This window comes from Carassius auratus, chromosome 21, assembly GCF_003368295.1.
Source record: "Carassius auratus strain Wakin chromosome 21, ASM336829v1, whole genome shotgun sequence".
NCBI lineage: Eukaryota > Metazoa > Chordata > Actinopteri > Cypriniformes > Cyprinidae > Carassius > Carassius auratus.
This window is the reverse complement of record NC_039263.1, coordinates 14075775-14092588: the sequence shown is the minus strand read 5'-3', so window position 1 is coordinate 14092588 and position 16814 is coordinate 14075775. Positions and strand designations below refer to the sequence as shown.

General features: G+C 38.8%; 1 protein-coding gene across 3 annotated transcripts in view; it reads right to left on the bottom strand.

The window, feature by feature from the left end:
• The window catches only part of LOC113038590 (zinc finger and BTB domain-containing protein 16-A-like), a 108551-nt gene that overhangs the window by 41511 nt on the left and 50226 nt on the right, over positions 1-16814 (bottom strand). For all 3 annotated transcript variants that reach the window (XM_026196140.1, XM_026196141.1, XM_026196142.1), the window contains one exon: positions 14286-14383. In XM_026196140.1, the coding sequence (XP_026051925.1) occupies positions 14286-14383 (98 nt within the window). The remainder of the gene's footprint in view (positions 1-14285; positions 14384-16814) is intronic.

The window sequence follows — 16814 nt, the reverse complement described above, 5'->3', positions numbered from 1 at the left end:
ACGCCATCATATCTGCGGTCTAGCTCCAGATATACTTGGGGTATTTTTCAGTTCACAAAGATGCACATACACGTATAAGCTTGAGACCTATCAGTTATGTACAGACGGATGCCTCCGTGCAATCTGCATGCAGAAACAATACAAATATCAGCAACAGGAAAATGTTTGTGTATGATCCTGGTGTGCGGCAGGCTAAACCCTTCTATTGCAACAAAGGTGAAAGGTTTCATGTGTTTTCCTCTTCCTTTCTTGCCTCTCTCTCTTTTTTTTTCTTCAGGCCATGATGCCTTAAATTATGAGTCTGGGCAGCTTTCCTAACGGTATATAGTGAGAGGAGTTTTCAGAAATGGAGGAAACAGGAGCTGGGCTGGACAGGAACTTGTAGGGTTAGCCTGGTGTGAAGTGGCAGGAAATGAGTGGAGCCTCTAGCTTCTCACCATTCTTTGAGCTCTGTTTATGCCACCATCACACTTGAGGTGGGATTTGTACAATTTGTAGACACTAGCACATATACGTACAAGGTTTACAATGGCAAGTATACATGATAAAGAGTCAAGTCCAAAGTCTAAATATTAATTTAACATTAGTTAAAGGTTTAGGTATCAAAAACTGTTACTGAATTGATTAATTTAGTTCAGTGTTAATTCTCAATACACTACACTGTTTGAGGTTAAGTCTTGTATGCTTATGAAGGCTACATTTATTTGAGAAAAAATACAATACATTTTGTGAAATGTTATTACAATTTAATAACTGTTTTCCATTTTAATACATTTGAAAATGTAATGTATTTCTTTGTAAATCATGAAAACATTATGCAAGATTATATAACAAACAAAATTGTTCAAAAGAATAGAATTTATTTGAAATGGAAATATCTGTAACATTATAAATGTGTTTACTGTCAATAAAATGCATGTTAATATATTTTTAACATTTCATGTTGTGTACTTAAATGTATTATGAACATTAGCAACAAACAATACTATATTTATAAATTAAAATGTTAATTATTAATTGGTTTATTATCATGAACTGATAATTATTCATTATTAGTTCATGACATCTAATGCATCTTCTAATTACACCTTATGGTAAAGTGTTCTACTGTATGTGTTGACTAAGTATATTATAAAATTAAAGAGTTGGAATGGGTGATAAATGACATATGTCGTCTTGTGCTTTTTAAGCATCTCACGCCATAGGTGTTGCATTTTTTAAACTACATTACTTGAAAATTGTTCACAAAACCCAGTGACTCCTCAAATTTGTAAATCTGTAATTGTGGACCCCCCTATGTAAACCGCCAAAATGCCTCTTGAAAAGTTAGTTTGCACACCAAGAAAGAAAGGGCAAGAAATGATCTGCCTCTCCTCTGCTGCATGATCAATCCCTGTAAGGTCAGCTGAAAACAAGCGATACCTCTAGCCCTCTTTTATTTATCAATGGAGAACCTGACCATGCGGTGAACCCTTTCCCAAAACGACCACCGAAACTTCAACCAACCGCTGGATGCAACAATTGAGCCGTCTTTACAGTGCTGTAAATGCCTTTACTGCTGGGCATAGAGCAGTGGGAGGCCGGTTTGGCTCTTTCCTTATTTGCCTTTCATGAGGAGGGAGAGTGAATCCAGGTCCTGATATATAATTGGATGGGTCGACATCAATTTAAGAGTGGTTTTCAAACTGTGGTCTGTGGATTCCAAGTGATCCATTAGTAGATTGACTGACAAAATAAAATAATTTAACTTCTATATTATTAAAAATAAAATCAGAAAGAAATTAATCGATTATGTTAATATTAATTTTAGGATGTCAGGTGAAGACCAAAGATAAACAACAAGGAATGAATGCATCTCAATGCAGATACTAAAAACTAACCTGGAAAGAATCCCAGGCGGAGTCCTGATTTTTGACAGCGATGTGAGAAATGCTAAGTAGCAACTGACAGATGCAGTTAAGTGTTAGCATAGTCGAAAGCCTGGTACCAAAGTGCTAGGCTGTCAGTGTCAGGCTGCACATAGTTAACAGAGCCCATGTATGCTCCACAGGTCAATAACCTGTAAAGATTTAACATTTAGTGCCCATTATTTCCTGCTTTCAAGTCACACATTGTCAAAGGCACTCTCTAGTTTATTAAGGCCTGGGTCAGGAGTGTGGAGGAGGGGACACGGGCTACACAACGACCTACAGGACAGCATCTAGAACACAGCCACACAGTACAGGTCATTATTAAACCCTTCCACACTTAACACAGGCATGCAATAGAAGGGTGTTAAGGTTTTCAAAAAAAAAATCGAATTTTTGAAAGTTTAAGCAACTCCAGCTGGGACCGAGAAGCAAACAATCGGTCTGAACGCATTGCACAAATAAAAAATCCAACAGAAAACAACAGGAAATGCAAACATACTGAGTTTACCAGCTCTCAGGTGCAGTCATTTACATTTGTTTATTGCTTGATTTGAAATGATTCTTCCACTAATAAAAGTTAATCAACTTCAGATTCAAAACCGGAACTGCAAACTTCATGGTGTATTTTGTTCTACAAATAAACTTGCACAGAGGGCCAAATGACACCAACTAACCCTGATCTTTCTTTCCATTATGTCACAAGATTTTTTTTTAATAATTTTAAGAGAGCAGGAACCTTCCTTAGCTTAAAAAAAAAGTATGGAAAGGGGAAGAGAAAGAGGGTGAAGGCAAAAGAAAAAAAAAGAAGAAAAAGTTACTTCCATAAAGTTCTTTTTTTTTTTCCACGAATGTCGACTGCGCGACACCCTCTTTAACTTCCTCACTAAAACCCTTTACGACGTCCTCACACTCGTTCCAGATCCACTGACTTCCTCTTCATCTTCTTTCGCTCTGCATCTGTATGTAGAATTTCTGTACGATCACAATTACAATCCGCATCGACTAGACAGGATATTCATATATATATATAGCTGCTAGATTAAATTTTTTCTTGTGAGCACCTATTGGCAGCACTTCTTCAGTCAGTTATATAATCTGATGCTTTTCCAGAGAATATATATATTTTTTTTTTCAATAGCCCCAGAGCGTTTTAGAAGGTTTTGCCCTGTCGTATAGTTGCCCATTACACATTAATTACTCATGTCATTACAAACGGTTTCAAAGTGCCTGAAATAGAGGTGTTTTTCTTCAGCGCTGAAATTGTTTGGAAGGCCCGCGATTAGTATTCTGATCCACAGACGCATTTGCAACAGTAATAACACAATATCCACGGCTGCTTTTCATGTTCAACCTCCCAGTGGACTGGATAGCATAAAAGCAACCCTTGTGTGTCCTGGCTACTTCCAGATGGGACTGCTTTTATCTTCCTTTTTTTTTTTTTTTTTTTTTTTACATGAAAGCGCCGTCGGCAGATCTTTGCTTAGCGTCTGATTCACTCTTCAGCCAAAATATGAAAGTTTCAAAGAGCATTTCATAAGGGAGCTCTTCCATAAATGGGATTCATAGCTTTTTAATCTGTGCTAAGAAATTGATCTAAAAGTTTCCCAGAAGCAATCGGTTGAGCTAACGCAACACGATGAAAAAAAAAAGTACCTTGGAGAGTATTTACTTTTATTGCTATTATGCAGAAAACAAATCATATTATATTAAGCATATGCATAGATACAATGATGCTCTTTATATTGTACTGACCCACAGATATGCAGGGGAATAACAGGATTTTCTTGGGTGACTTAAACAGGTTATTTTTATTTATTTTTTTTATTTATTGTTTTTGTGCTAAGGGGGCGGAGAGGATGTCATTAGACGTTGACGCATTTAAAAATAAAAACCACACCGCTGCCGCATTTATTCAGAATGAAAACCTGGAAACATGCTGTACACGTCTATATACGGAAGATATAAGATGTAAAGGTCTCGAATAAGACACCCCCTGGGGGGGCAAGAGAGAAGAGCAGGCGGAAACAGATGCATTTGAATGGAATAAACAGAATTCAGGCATTTATCACACAAGAGCACACATTCTGTCTTCATGGCCTCAACCGAGATAAAGGACAGGTGAGGCTTCGGTGGGTGGCAGCGCTGAAGGGTTTAGACTGTACCCTGTGCGTGCATGGCTTTGAATGTGCGTTTCACGCTAGAGGGCCCTTCTTAACATGTGGCGGTGCGCACGAGGCCTCTGCCATAGAGGTGTGCCCGCTCGCTTCACTCAAACTCAATTGGACTGGCACAGAGTGTGCCAACACATTCCACCATTTATTTCAACTCCGGCAGCAGATGACCCGCTTAATCTTAATCTAATAATCACCGTCACGGAGGAGGTGCGCTCTTTAACGGCACTTCGTAAATAACTTTTTATCCGTGGCTACATCTAATTTAGAGACTTAAAATCTAATTTTTGCCTGCAGCTTCCACTCTTAAAGGAATATTTCACCCAAAATTAAACATTTTGCATCATTTATTTGCCCTCCTGTTGTTCCAAACCTGTATGACTTTTTCTTTTTTGGAATACAAAAGAAAATATTTAGGAAAATGCCTTTTGTGTGTGTGTGTGTACATGGCAGTGTGTTTTTTGTTTTCTAGCTGAAATAAATATTGTAAATATTTGAAAGTTTTTTATTTCAAATATCAAAAAATGTTTTTAAGGTTTTAGAATTAGAATTAGTTAACTATAACATACATGGCCTATAAAATTTACATTAATATGATTCTGACTTGTACAGACAAATAAGTAAAGAATTCTTCAAAATATCATTTGTGTTCAGGAAAAGGGGGGAAAAAAATCATACAGTTACATTTTTGGGTGAGCTACTCCTTTGATATAGTAGAAAAAGCCATTTAGGAAGTGTACTAAAGCATTGACATGAGTTTGATGTATTCAATTCATGAATGAGTGCACTGTCCGACTGCTCAGCACTCCATATGGAGCATGAAGCTGATGGGAACTGTCCGAATATGATCTGAATGCAAAGTGGACAGTGATATGATAAATCCACAAAGGATGTCTGTCTGCTCAGCGGCCAATCAGGCCTGGCAGAGTGGGTCCGGCCTCAATGATGAAAGAAAAAAAAGAAAACTAAATCCATACTGGCCACAGGCTCCTCTCCAATCTATTTTCTGCTCAGCTGGTTTTAAATGAAGTTATTATGACTCATTAAAATGCCCGCAAGCTTGTGGAAGTCGGCCAATTACAATTTAAATTTAGCCTCCCTTTACAAACCCCCCACCCCCTCCTCTTCAGCAGCACCCCCCCCCACCCCCACCCCCCCACACACACACTACCAGCAACAACACACCACACCAATGCATTTCAACCACTGGCTCGCAGCTGCAATCAAAGCCTTGATCTTTGAACACAAACAAAACCCAATAAACAAACAAATCATCATTTTTTCCAAGGACTCTGCCAGTGACTGAAATCTGGTGGCGGAACTGCAACTTCCCCAGACTGGTTTAAATCAGTATGACCTAAAACACTCGCAAACCGGAGGCTTGACTGATATATGCGGTTGGGTCTGCAGGACATGGAGGGTGGTATCCCTCTGATGTTGATTATTTATCAGTCATTGTTGTGAATCAGTGATGAAACCTTGATTAGGTCAAGGCTTTCCCTCATATGTATGTCAGCAAAGCAGAGTTATCAGTGAGGCGAAAGCGATTGCGCCATAAAGATTTACTGTGATATAAATGGATATAAAACTGAGATATGGCACAAAACAGCTTTCTAGACTGGATTGCGTCCAATTTTGTTAGTGTCGTAAAACAATAAAAGTCTTTCGCTCAGACACTATCAAGAAAATTGCCCACAATTTCAACTGCAATGGCCTAAAATGACACCATTTAAAATACAAAATTTAATTAACTTAACATACACCTATATATATATTTTTTTAAATAAACAAATATAAATATATTCAAATGCATTACACCAGTCAATTTACATGTGTTGCCTAATCATGCAATACCAGCTTCATTGCCGTTCATAGGTGTTCATCCATTCTGACGGCAGCAGCATTCCCTGCTGTAGCTGCGCCTCTGTGCGTTTCACTGTATTCTTCAGAATGCTCGTTGCGCGCGCATGTTGCGTGTTTGTGTGTGTTTTGCTGTACCGCTCTCATTTCCAGCAGAACAAATTAATCTGTGCCCTTCCAGCTACGCTCCCTTTTTGACAGAGGCTGCTCAGAGGAGAGAAATGATGAAGCAAATCCAAAATTCAATCGCCTGTGTTCTGTTTTAGAAGGCACACGGTGTACTGTACAGCCCATAAAACTCCCAAACAGCCTCCAGACGCTGCTGCAATCACCCTCCATCAAAACACTTTGTCTCGCATACAAAAATAAGACCCAGCATTGAGCTGAATACCAAATCAGCCCATTAGAGCACAGGGGCACTTGCTACTTAGCAACCAAAGAGATTTAAAGCTGCAATACCCGACAACAAAGGACTAAGATCAGGATCTTTAACAGGGTATTATAGCTGGTGTGAGCTTATTCCATGTTTAAATCGAAAAATGGTAACAAGATGATGGCTGCAATGAAAAGAGGAATGAAACAAATACCAAACATCCATAAACTGAACCATCCTAAAAGAGAGAAAAAAAAAAAACTGCACAGTGATGCCACTTTTTTTAAATCCCTTTTCGCAGAAAGAATTGTGAACATACATATATATATATATATATATATATATATATACACACACATAGACACAGGGTAAACCCTAACTCCTATATATACACACACTCACACATTACATATTTAACAGTGATGCATTAGTCTTGTGTTAATATAAAATTGTTCAATGCTTGAAAAACTGTTTCTTTAGTTTAACACCCAGACTTGAGGTTTTATTCAGATGAAATCATAGTATTTAGGGTTCACTCAAGTCTGGGAGTTTTCATAATTTCCTGTTCATGACTCAAAACATTAACCACAGACATTAAAGCTGACATTAATATTTATCATGTCATGCCATCCGAGGCTGAGAAAAATCACCGTGCAGCTCACCCCTGGGCATCATGGGAATAAACTCTTGTCAGCTTTTTGATGGGATGTAAACTTGTCAAACAATTACAGAGCCATTACCCACATGCGTAATCATTTCTCCTGGACCTTATAACGGAGGATTTATGTGGCACATAATTCAAGCGCTGTTTTAAATGGGGATTTAATGTACATCAACAGGTCAGGGAAAGTATTATTGGTTTAAACCACCAGAGAGAACTTAGGGCATGCGGCCAAACAGAAGCTCAGGCCATTTATCCATGCGGCCCGTCATCCCCTGACTATTGCACATGAGGGAGGGCAGGAGGAGGAAGGAGGGTGAGACGGGGGCTTTATCAGCTGCTGTAAAGAATTTACATGAGAGCGTTGAGCACCAGGGCATTCTCCCCCTTTCCCCCCACTCTTTATTTAGAGCCCTTTCTTCCACCCCCCCGTCCCATTTGCAGGCTCTCTATTTTGGAATATGTGGCTTGGAAAGCAGTCAAGTTTCATTAATTTCTAGTTTGGGTACAGTATGTTCCTGGACTCACATCTGCGAGCGATCATAAACGCTCTGGAATGTTGGCAGAACATCCAGACCTGCCGGCAGCTGATGATGTCATCACTGTGAGGGAAGAGCTGGCGAGGGGCCAGACTGTGGGAGCCCAGCGCTTTCTGACAGAGAGAGAGAGAGAGAGAGAAAGAGAGAAACAGAGAGAAAGAGAGAAACAGAGAGAGAGAGAGAGAGAGAGAGAGAAGAGAGAGAGAGAGAGAGAGAGAGAGAGAAATGCTCTCTCTGTCTTCTCTTTTCCTCTTCCTTCATGCCTTACATTTTCAGTGTCTCTGTTCAGCTTCCTATTGCAGTGGTTCTCAACTGGAGGGCCGTGACCGTCTGTTTTGACAAGGTCACGGACATGAGAGAAAATCCACTGTTAAATTGAAAGAAAAAAATAATCTACATGTCACTTGATCCAAGCTAACATGGACACGTTTGTGAAACCTTGAAAACCATAAATAAAACTATAAAATATATATATATATATATATATATATATATATATATATATATATATATATATATATATATATATAAAACTTTTGGTGATGTTTGTGCCAACCATAACGTTTATTTATTTTTTGAGCCATTTAATATTAATACTAATTTTTTTTTCAGGACCTGAATTATATATTGGACATTAAAAGTCAACCAAAAAAAGTATAATGATCTAATAATAATAATTATTATTATAATTATTATAAGATATGTAATATATTATGAATAACTATTTTGACATCTTACTGTTGTATTATATGAAAAATAATAAAAATAAAAATAATAAATATATTTATAATAAAATGGTAATAATACTACTACTATAATAATAATAATAACAATAATAATAATAATAATAATAATAATAATACTTGTTTTCACATAGATATATATAATGAAAAATATTATTTTTATTTCTTTTTTGTATTAATATTATCAATACAATACTTTGTGTGGTCACCACTTGATGTCCAATCTTAAAAAAAAGAAAAGAAAATAGTTGAGAACCACTGGTCTATATTATACACAAATCTGCAATCACAATTTTGGCTCACTGTGACCTCAGATTATGCTAGGATGAGAAATGGAAGCAGTTTGTGAAAATGTATTTTCTCACCTTGAAGAACGAGGACACCGATCTGAGAACTGTTTCTGTGCTTAAACACAGTGTCAACACATGCAGCTGAGGACATGAACCAGGAAACCAATGTGGAGTGGGCCGACAAAAGCTACACAACGAAGATAATAGCTAGGCAACAATGGAGCTAAAGAAAAGCCTGCAGGCCAAGTAACACAGCCATAATTGAAACGGCTAATTCGCTGTCATCAAAAGAAAGAAAAGCACATGTGCTTGCAAGTCAACTTGAAAGCAACAGCTGATAGATCACAATAGCCAAGAAAATGATTCCCATTTCTTCTAAATTACTAGGTTATGGAAGAGTTACAAAACTTTTACTAAAAACACAGTTGCATAAATGTGTGATTGCAATGGCAAAGGCACATGCCAAGCTGCTGGGTAGTGTACAAGGGGTCTTGCTGTGTTAGCCCTGTCTCAGTCTACTGAGCTAATGAAGTCAAGCGAGGTCCACTGGCTGGGTCCTCTGGAGAATAACACATAGACTTAATCAGCCTGGGCCAGGCACTTCGCCTTGCTAATGAGAGTGTTCACACAGTCCCCAAGTGTACATGTGCATGCATGCATGTGTGTGGACAGTTCAATTCACCCAGCTTTGCCCAAACAGGTAGAAGAAAAAAAAAAAAAAAAAAAGAAACTTTTTGTGCCTGCTGAATGTTACTTCACTTCAGGTTGTGGAACTTTTTATCTGGAGAACTGCAAAAGCTGCAGATGGTTAAATAGAGATAAAAAGATGGTTTTATACATACATTTAAAATAAATAAATAAATAAAAATGCATAATAGCCTACACTGAAGAAACTAGACAAATTAGTGAGAAGCCAACATGGATGAGTTGCATAACATCCTGGAAACAATAAAAAAATAACTATGCAAACATGTTATAGTAATTATAATATATAATATTTAGGAATATGGTTTTAAATGTATAAACATGAAGTGTAAAAATGATTATATGAAATTAGTAAAAATATTTTATTAGAAGATATATTAATACAGTAGTAGTTTGAACTACAGATAAACTTATGATAGCCTACGATGAAGAACTCAGAAAAATTGTTGCATAACGTCCTGAAAAAAAAGATAATTATGATTATATAATAAACACTTATAATCATATTTTAAATATACAGTATAAATAAAAAATAATTACAAATTTGAAATGCGTATACAGAACTATTTTTCTTATTATTATAATAATATGTAAAATATATCAAAAGTATAAAATAATATGTATTTTTTTAATACAAAAAGGTTTTAAATTATATTAATACAAGCATTGTTGACCTCTAACAGCTATAGCTGCAGATAAAAAAAATATATATAATAATTTTTTATTAAATTAAAAAAACATTATATATATTTAAACAAAGTTAAAGTTAAAAATATTTGTGATATATGCTAAACAGCATATGTTGATCTGTAATCCCAGCAAAAAACTTTGCCTCTCCTTTCAAAAATGGATCAAAATATGTCCCTTGGCTAGCCTACCCAGACCATGCTCTGCACTCTTTGAAGTCACAAGGGAAGCTCACATAACACTAATAGCCTAGTCGTGCTCCAAATGGCTGAGTCACTTTTTTCCCCCCACTTTTTTTTTTTTTGCTCCAGTGGTGTGCTGCCTCACTACCCAGCAGCTCCCAAGACCATGCTGACCTTAAACCTGAGAAAAAACACACGCACTTTTCCATTAACAGAATCTCGCCGCAATACACTTCCACCCAAACTCCAGTACGTGAGGCCTTGAAAGCCCCAGAAGAAAAAGCCCCAACAAAACAGCCACCACAACCGCTGCTGTCAGACAATAATTTGAAAAAAGACAACACAGGAAAGAAAAAAAACTGGCACAAAATTCACTGTACATACTGTACCCTGGGCTGTGGCAGGCGGCCCAGACTGGCGCCCTGCCAAGTCCACAATAAAACAAACAGAGACGGCGTGCACCAGCTGAGAGGAGTGAGGGGGGGTGTGTGTGACTGAAATGGTACACCACAATACACACGACATACCTAATACCATTCTTCAGCACCTTCTCCTGAAGACAAGGGAGTGGAGGAGGTGGAGGGCAAAGCCACTTGCTTGGTGTCACTCAAAACAAAAAATCAAACCGCTCAGAACAGAAAGGATAAAAACAGAAAGTTTGCAATGAAAGAACAAAGCAATAAAAAAAACAAAAGAAAACAAAACAATCAAAGAGGCGAGCTGTGTCTCTGCCTCTCTGCCATTGTCTGTGTCTATAAAAGTGTTTCCACTGAAAAGCTTGAGCATTACACAAGAGTGAAGCTCTCAAGAGCCAGACTGCTACAAACAAAAACCAGGTTAGCGCTGTGTGTCAAGCATCGAGCATATGAACGTTAAAACTGTTTTGTTCTAGGGGTTTTTTTGTGTTCTGTTTTGATGCACTAAAAATAAGCCGCCTCGCAATGCTCGCTCATTCCGCCTGTTGAGGGAGGCTGTCTGAGGCTGATTCTTTTGGTAAAGATCTTAAAGAATTATGACTGGTTCTTCTGCCGTTTTAAAAGCAAAACTGCTATCGTGATTACAGACATTTCTCATTTTTGGTTCAACTTTACGAAGGTGATGTAAATTTAGCAAAAAAAACAAAAAAAACAGAAACTGCAGAGTGCTTAATGAACACAGCCCATGTGCAGATCCCATTATCATGTCTTCTGGTGTTTTCCATCAGGTCCGTTTCAGAGATCCAAGATACATTTAGAAGGGAGCACTTCAAAACACCTGTTTCTGATGTGAAAGCTGGCTTAAAGTTAAACGACTTATTCTAATATTAATTTTATGAAGAATTAGAATAAACTGATGGTGATGATAGAAGGAAGCAGCAGCAAAAGATAGAAATGATGAAGAAAAAGAAGGTAGTGGTGCAGAAGAAATGCAGGGGAAGAAATAGCAGCATCAAAAGAAGAGGAAGAAGAAGAGCAGAGTACAAGCATCAGCAGATGAAGAAGACTAAGCAGAAAAGCCACAAGGAAAAATAGTAAAAAAGTAACAGCAGAAGAAAAGAAAGCAGCAGCAGAGGAAAAAGCAACAGCAACCGAAGCAGCAACAGATGATGCAGCAGCAGAAGCAGCAGCAGCAGAAGACAAGAAAGAAGAAGAGAAGTGAAAACAAAGCATCACTAGAGGAAGATGAAGTAGAAAAGCAACAAAAACAGCAAAAGGAAAAAGAAGCAGCAGCAAAGAAAGCAAGAGATTAAGAACCAGAAGCAGCAGCAAAAGAAGCAGCAATAGATGAAGCAGAAGCAGAGGAAGAAATAGCAGCAGCAGTAAAAAAACAGGAAGCGGAAGAGCAGAGGAACAGTAAAAGCAGCAACAAAGAAAGAAGAAACAGATGGAGAAGCAGCAACAGAGCAAGAAGCAGAAGAAGAGTGAAAGCAGTATCAGCAAACAAAACAGCAGGGGAAATGGAAAAAGCAGCAACAACTGAAGCAATAGATAAAGAACCCGAAGCTGCAGCAAAGGAAGCAGCAATAGATAAAGAGACAGAAGCAAAAGAAGCAGTGAAAGAAGTAGCAGAAAAAAGAAGAAGAGTAAATGCAGTAGCAGACGAAGATGAACAAGTAAAAAATCAACAAAAACATCTGCGGAAAAGGAAGCAGCATCAAATGAAAAAGAAAAATATGGAGTGGCAGCAGCAGAGTAAGAAGCAGAGGCAGTGAAAAGAGGAAGAAGAGCAGAGGAAGAGTAAAAGCAGTAGCAGAGGAAGATGAACAAGTAGAAAATCAACATAAACCGCAGAGGAATAGGGAAGCAGCAGCAAAGAAAGAAGCAACAGAAGAAAAAGCAACAGGTGAAAAATCAGCAGGAGAAACATCCGCAGTAGGAGCAGCAAGAGATGAAGCAGCAGAAAAAGACAAGGAAGATGAGGAAGAAGAAGAGGACAAGGAAGAACCATGAGGTACAAGTAAAAGAAAACAGCATTGTTGTTTGAGAAAATGAGATTTGAGACTACGTTTTAAAGCTGAGGACACTTGAGCCGCAGGGGCCAACATTCGGACTACAGTAAACCCCCTCAATAATCCAGGGAGGGTAAAGTGTAAGGCACCGCAAGCACTAACAACACATCAAATGGCACTCAGTCCTTCTGTCTGGAGAGTCACTGAGCAAGTCAGTGGCTCTACAAAGGCCTTTTTGAAGCGTTCTCTAGCCCACAGTCTCATGCAACCCAGCTTCTGAGCGCAGGATTATCCGCAGTCATATTATCCAAACTGCACAAGCCAGTCTCCCATAAGGATTTCTGGATTACTATAATGACACGGAACATACTTTAGCACGAGTACAGGCGTCTCTGCGGGTCAGTACGAATACCAAACAGAGGTATTCATCAAAGTTCAGACTCGGCCTCTTTGTCTCATCGCAGAATAGCTCTCATAAATGTCACCATGCAGTACATGCTCCGTGGGCTTCCTTTATGAGCACACGAGTACTACAATATCTCCACAGAGTCTGTTATTGAACATGCATCTTGGGATTTGAACAGCCTCTAAAATAAACATTAGATATTTCCTTAGAGCAGTGTCTGCCATGCTGAGTTGTGCATGAATTGAATTGGGCGGCCCAGCGTGAGATGTCACTCATCTCTCCACTCCACATATTTTTAAACGTCCCTGCAAAAAGTCAATCTCATCTCACTATATGAAGATATTGACATCGAAATATTCCACTGCTGCGAGGTGGAAAGTTGGAAAGGTTTGGAGGAGTAATCTGTGTGTTTTTTTAACTAATCTAATCAAATCTAAACCCCCAATTACTGTGGAATCAATTACCTCGGCATAGCACTCGCTCTTAATTATCATAAACCCAAGTGCGCTCGATGGGGGGCAAAAAGTCTACAAAATTTGACCATTGTAGATTTGCTATGTGTTAAGGACTTTGGCTTCTCTGGCCTGTGAATTTGGCAATCGCAGAGGGAGGTGAAGGGAGAATCCTGTTTGGCCTGGGCTGGAAACCTGGAGTCCCACTGCTTTTATAGACTATTTAAACCAGATTGACTACAGACCACGAAAAGAGCACTTCTCTATTAAAGAAAAGACTCTCCCCTCCAGAAAAAAACAAAACATATACAACCTCCAAAAATTAACTGGAAACAAATGTAGATATTCCAGGATTCGACCTATAGAAGAGATAGAAAAATACTACTGTTCAAAAGTTTGAGGTCTGTAAGATTGTTTTTAAATAAATTAATGCTTTTATTCAGCAAAGGCCCATTAAATTAATCAAAAATAGACAGTAAAGACATAATGCTACAAAATATTTTGAGATATATTTTTTTTTAATCCAAAAAACCCTGAAAGAATGAATCTGGTTTCCACAAGAATATTAAGCAGTGATTTCAACAGTTTTTGAAATGTTTCTTTTAGCACCAAACCAACATTTTAGAATGATTTCTGAAGGATCATGTGACACTGAAAACTTGAGTAATGATGAGGAAAATCCATTTACAATCACATTTTTTACAAAATACAGAACCCAAACTTATTATTACATTTTTACAATTAATAAAAAATAAGTCAACTGTTGATTGCAATTCAATTCCTCTTCCTGTCATTCCAATTCAACTTTCAAATGCATGAACATAAATTCAGAATTTCACCCAACCCTTAAAAACAAGGATCCTTATTAGTGATGTTACCTGAGTGAGACAGCAAGTGCATCCTTAGGCGCAGACTGTCTAGGAAGCGTTTTCCACAAAGCTCGCATCCGTAGGTCTTCATTCCGCTGTGCAGCTTCCTGCGGGGAGAAACAGGACAAAATAACATCAGCCAACACCATTTAAGTCACTCGCATAAAAACCAGGAAAGCACCTGGGTATACTAGAGATTCGATTAGCGTGCTAAATGGCAAAGACAGAATAGCATAATTTTACTTCCCACCACACAAGTCCTACCATTCCTCTTACACCAGATAACAAGAAAGAGGGTATTCAGATCAGAAGAAAAAGCAGCCCTCAAAACAGCAAGAACTAATCTGTCCTGTGGCATCAAAACTGCAAAACGGTCATATGCTCAAAATTTTTTTAATAAACAATCACTTCACCGACAGCAGAGTCACGCGGAGCCTGTGGTAAGCCATTCAGACCATCACAGACTACAAGCCCCCACCACAGGCCTGTGCTGACGACACATCCCTCCCGGATGCACTCAACCACTTTTATTCATGGTTTGACATGCAGAATGACACACCTGCACAAAAACTGCCCACACCTCCCAACGACCAGGCGCTCTATCTGTCTCCAACCTATGTAAGGAAGACCCCATCTAGGATTAACCCACGCAAGGCTGTGTAGTGTTGCTTTTGTCAATTAAAATTATGACTAAATATCGTCGTCAACGAACCTTTATCACGTGATAAAAACAAGACACAACATAAATGCTGGTCATGTGACAATGACTAATTAAATGTGTAATGCAATATTGTTGACGAATAAAAATGAGACTTAATGAGGTTTACAAAATAATAACTATGCTAAAATGTATCTTCATTTTCGTTGACCAAAACGAGATGAAACTAAATGTTATAACGTTATTTCGTCTCGTTTAGTCGTGTTATTATTATTATTTTGCAGTATTTCTGTTTCCTGTGTCTCACTTCAGGGGCTTCATCAGGTCACACTGTGCAGACAAAGGCGACGTCACTTCCTCAAACCCAACTCGCAGCATTATTTATAAGATGGCAACAGACAAAGTTAAGTCTGACACAGAGAAATGGACCGATATGTGCACTTCTAACATGTTTGGTTGGTAAAATAAAGTTTTCTGTGTCTGGAATGGATGTATTCTTGAGTCTATAAGGTAAAAATAATATAATAAGATAACCTGGTTTGAAATGGGTTTGGGTAAAATAAAATTTTGGTTTCATTTCTACTACTACTACGTACTTATACTATATTGACTGGGTTAAATAGAATTGCATTACTAAAAAGATACTAAAATACAATTTTAAAGAGAGTATGAACGTGAATAAAACTAATAAAAACTAAAATGACAGCTTCACACAAAGACTAGACTAAAATTACAGTTAAAACAGGCCGCCAAAAACGACACTAGCTGTGGGTTCCGACAACATACCTGGCCATGTACTGAAAGACTGTGCTACACAGCTGAGGGATTTCCAAACAGATATCTTCAATACCTAGCTGAGCCAGGCAGTTATTCCCACATGTCTCAAATCCACAGCAATCATACCAGTACCAAAAAATTACCTGTGTCCTGTCCAAACGACTACCATCCCATAGCACTGACTCCAATCATGATGAAGTGCTTTGAGAGGTTAGTCATGCACATCATCAAAACCAGCCTCCCCAATGCCCTCGATCCCATCTAGAGAGTAAAGACTCCTATGTTCCTGGACTTTCTAACTGGAAGACCTCAGTCAGTCCATGTCGGCCACAACACCTCGAGGACTACCACCCTGAACACAGGTGCTCCACAAGGCTGTGTGCTCAGCCCACTGCTCCTCACGCTGCTGACCCATGACTACACTGCCAAGTTTAGCTCCAACCACATCATTAAGTTTATGGAAGACACAACTGTGGTAGGTCTCATAAGCAACAGCAATGAAACACTATAGAGAGGAAGCGGCACAACTGGCTGAATGGTGTGGCACTAACAACCTATCTCTCAATGTAAGACAAAGGAGGCTGTGATGGACTTCAGGAGAAACTCGGTTGACCCCCCCACTGACCATTGACAACTTGACTGTGGTGAGAGTCAGCAGCACTAGATTCCTTGGGGTGCACATCACAGAGGATCTCAGCTGAACCACCAACACCATGTCTCCAAGAAGGCACTACAGCACCTACACTTTCTCTGCCGGCTGAAAAAAAGCAAGTCTCCCTCCACCCATCCTCACCACATTCTACAGGGGCACCTCAGAACACATGCTGACCAGCTGCATCATGCACTGGTATGGGAACTGTAATGCAGCGGACCACAAGACCCTCCAGTGGACAGTTAACACAGATCATCAGTGCCCCTCTCCCCTCCACCCTAGACATTTTCATTTCAAAATGCTCCAGCAAAGACAACAGTATCGTGAAGGACCCCACCCATCCCTCCCACATTCTTTTCCAGCTTCTACCATCAGGAAGATGGTCCTGGAGCATCAGAGCCTGCTCCGCCAGACTGCTCTACAGCTTTTACCCCAGTCTGTGAGAGCCTCT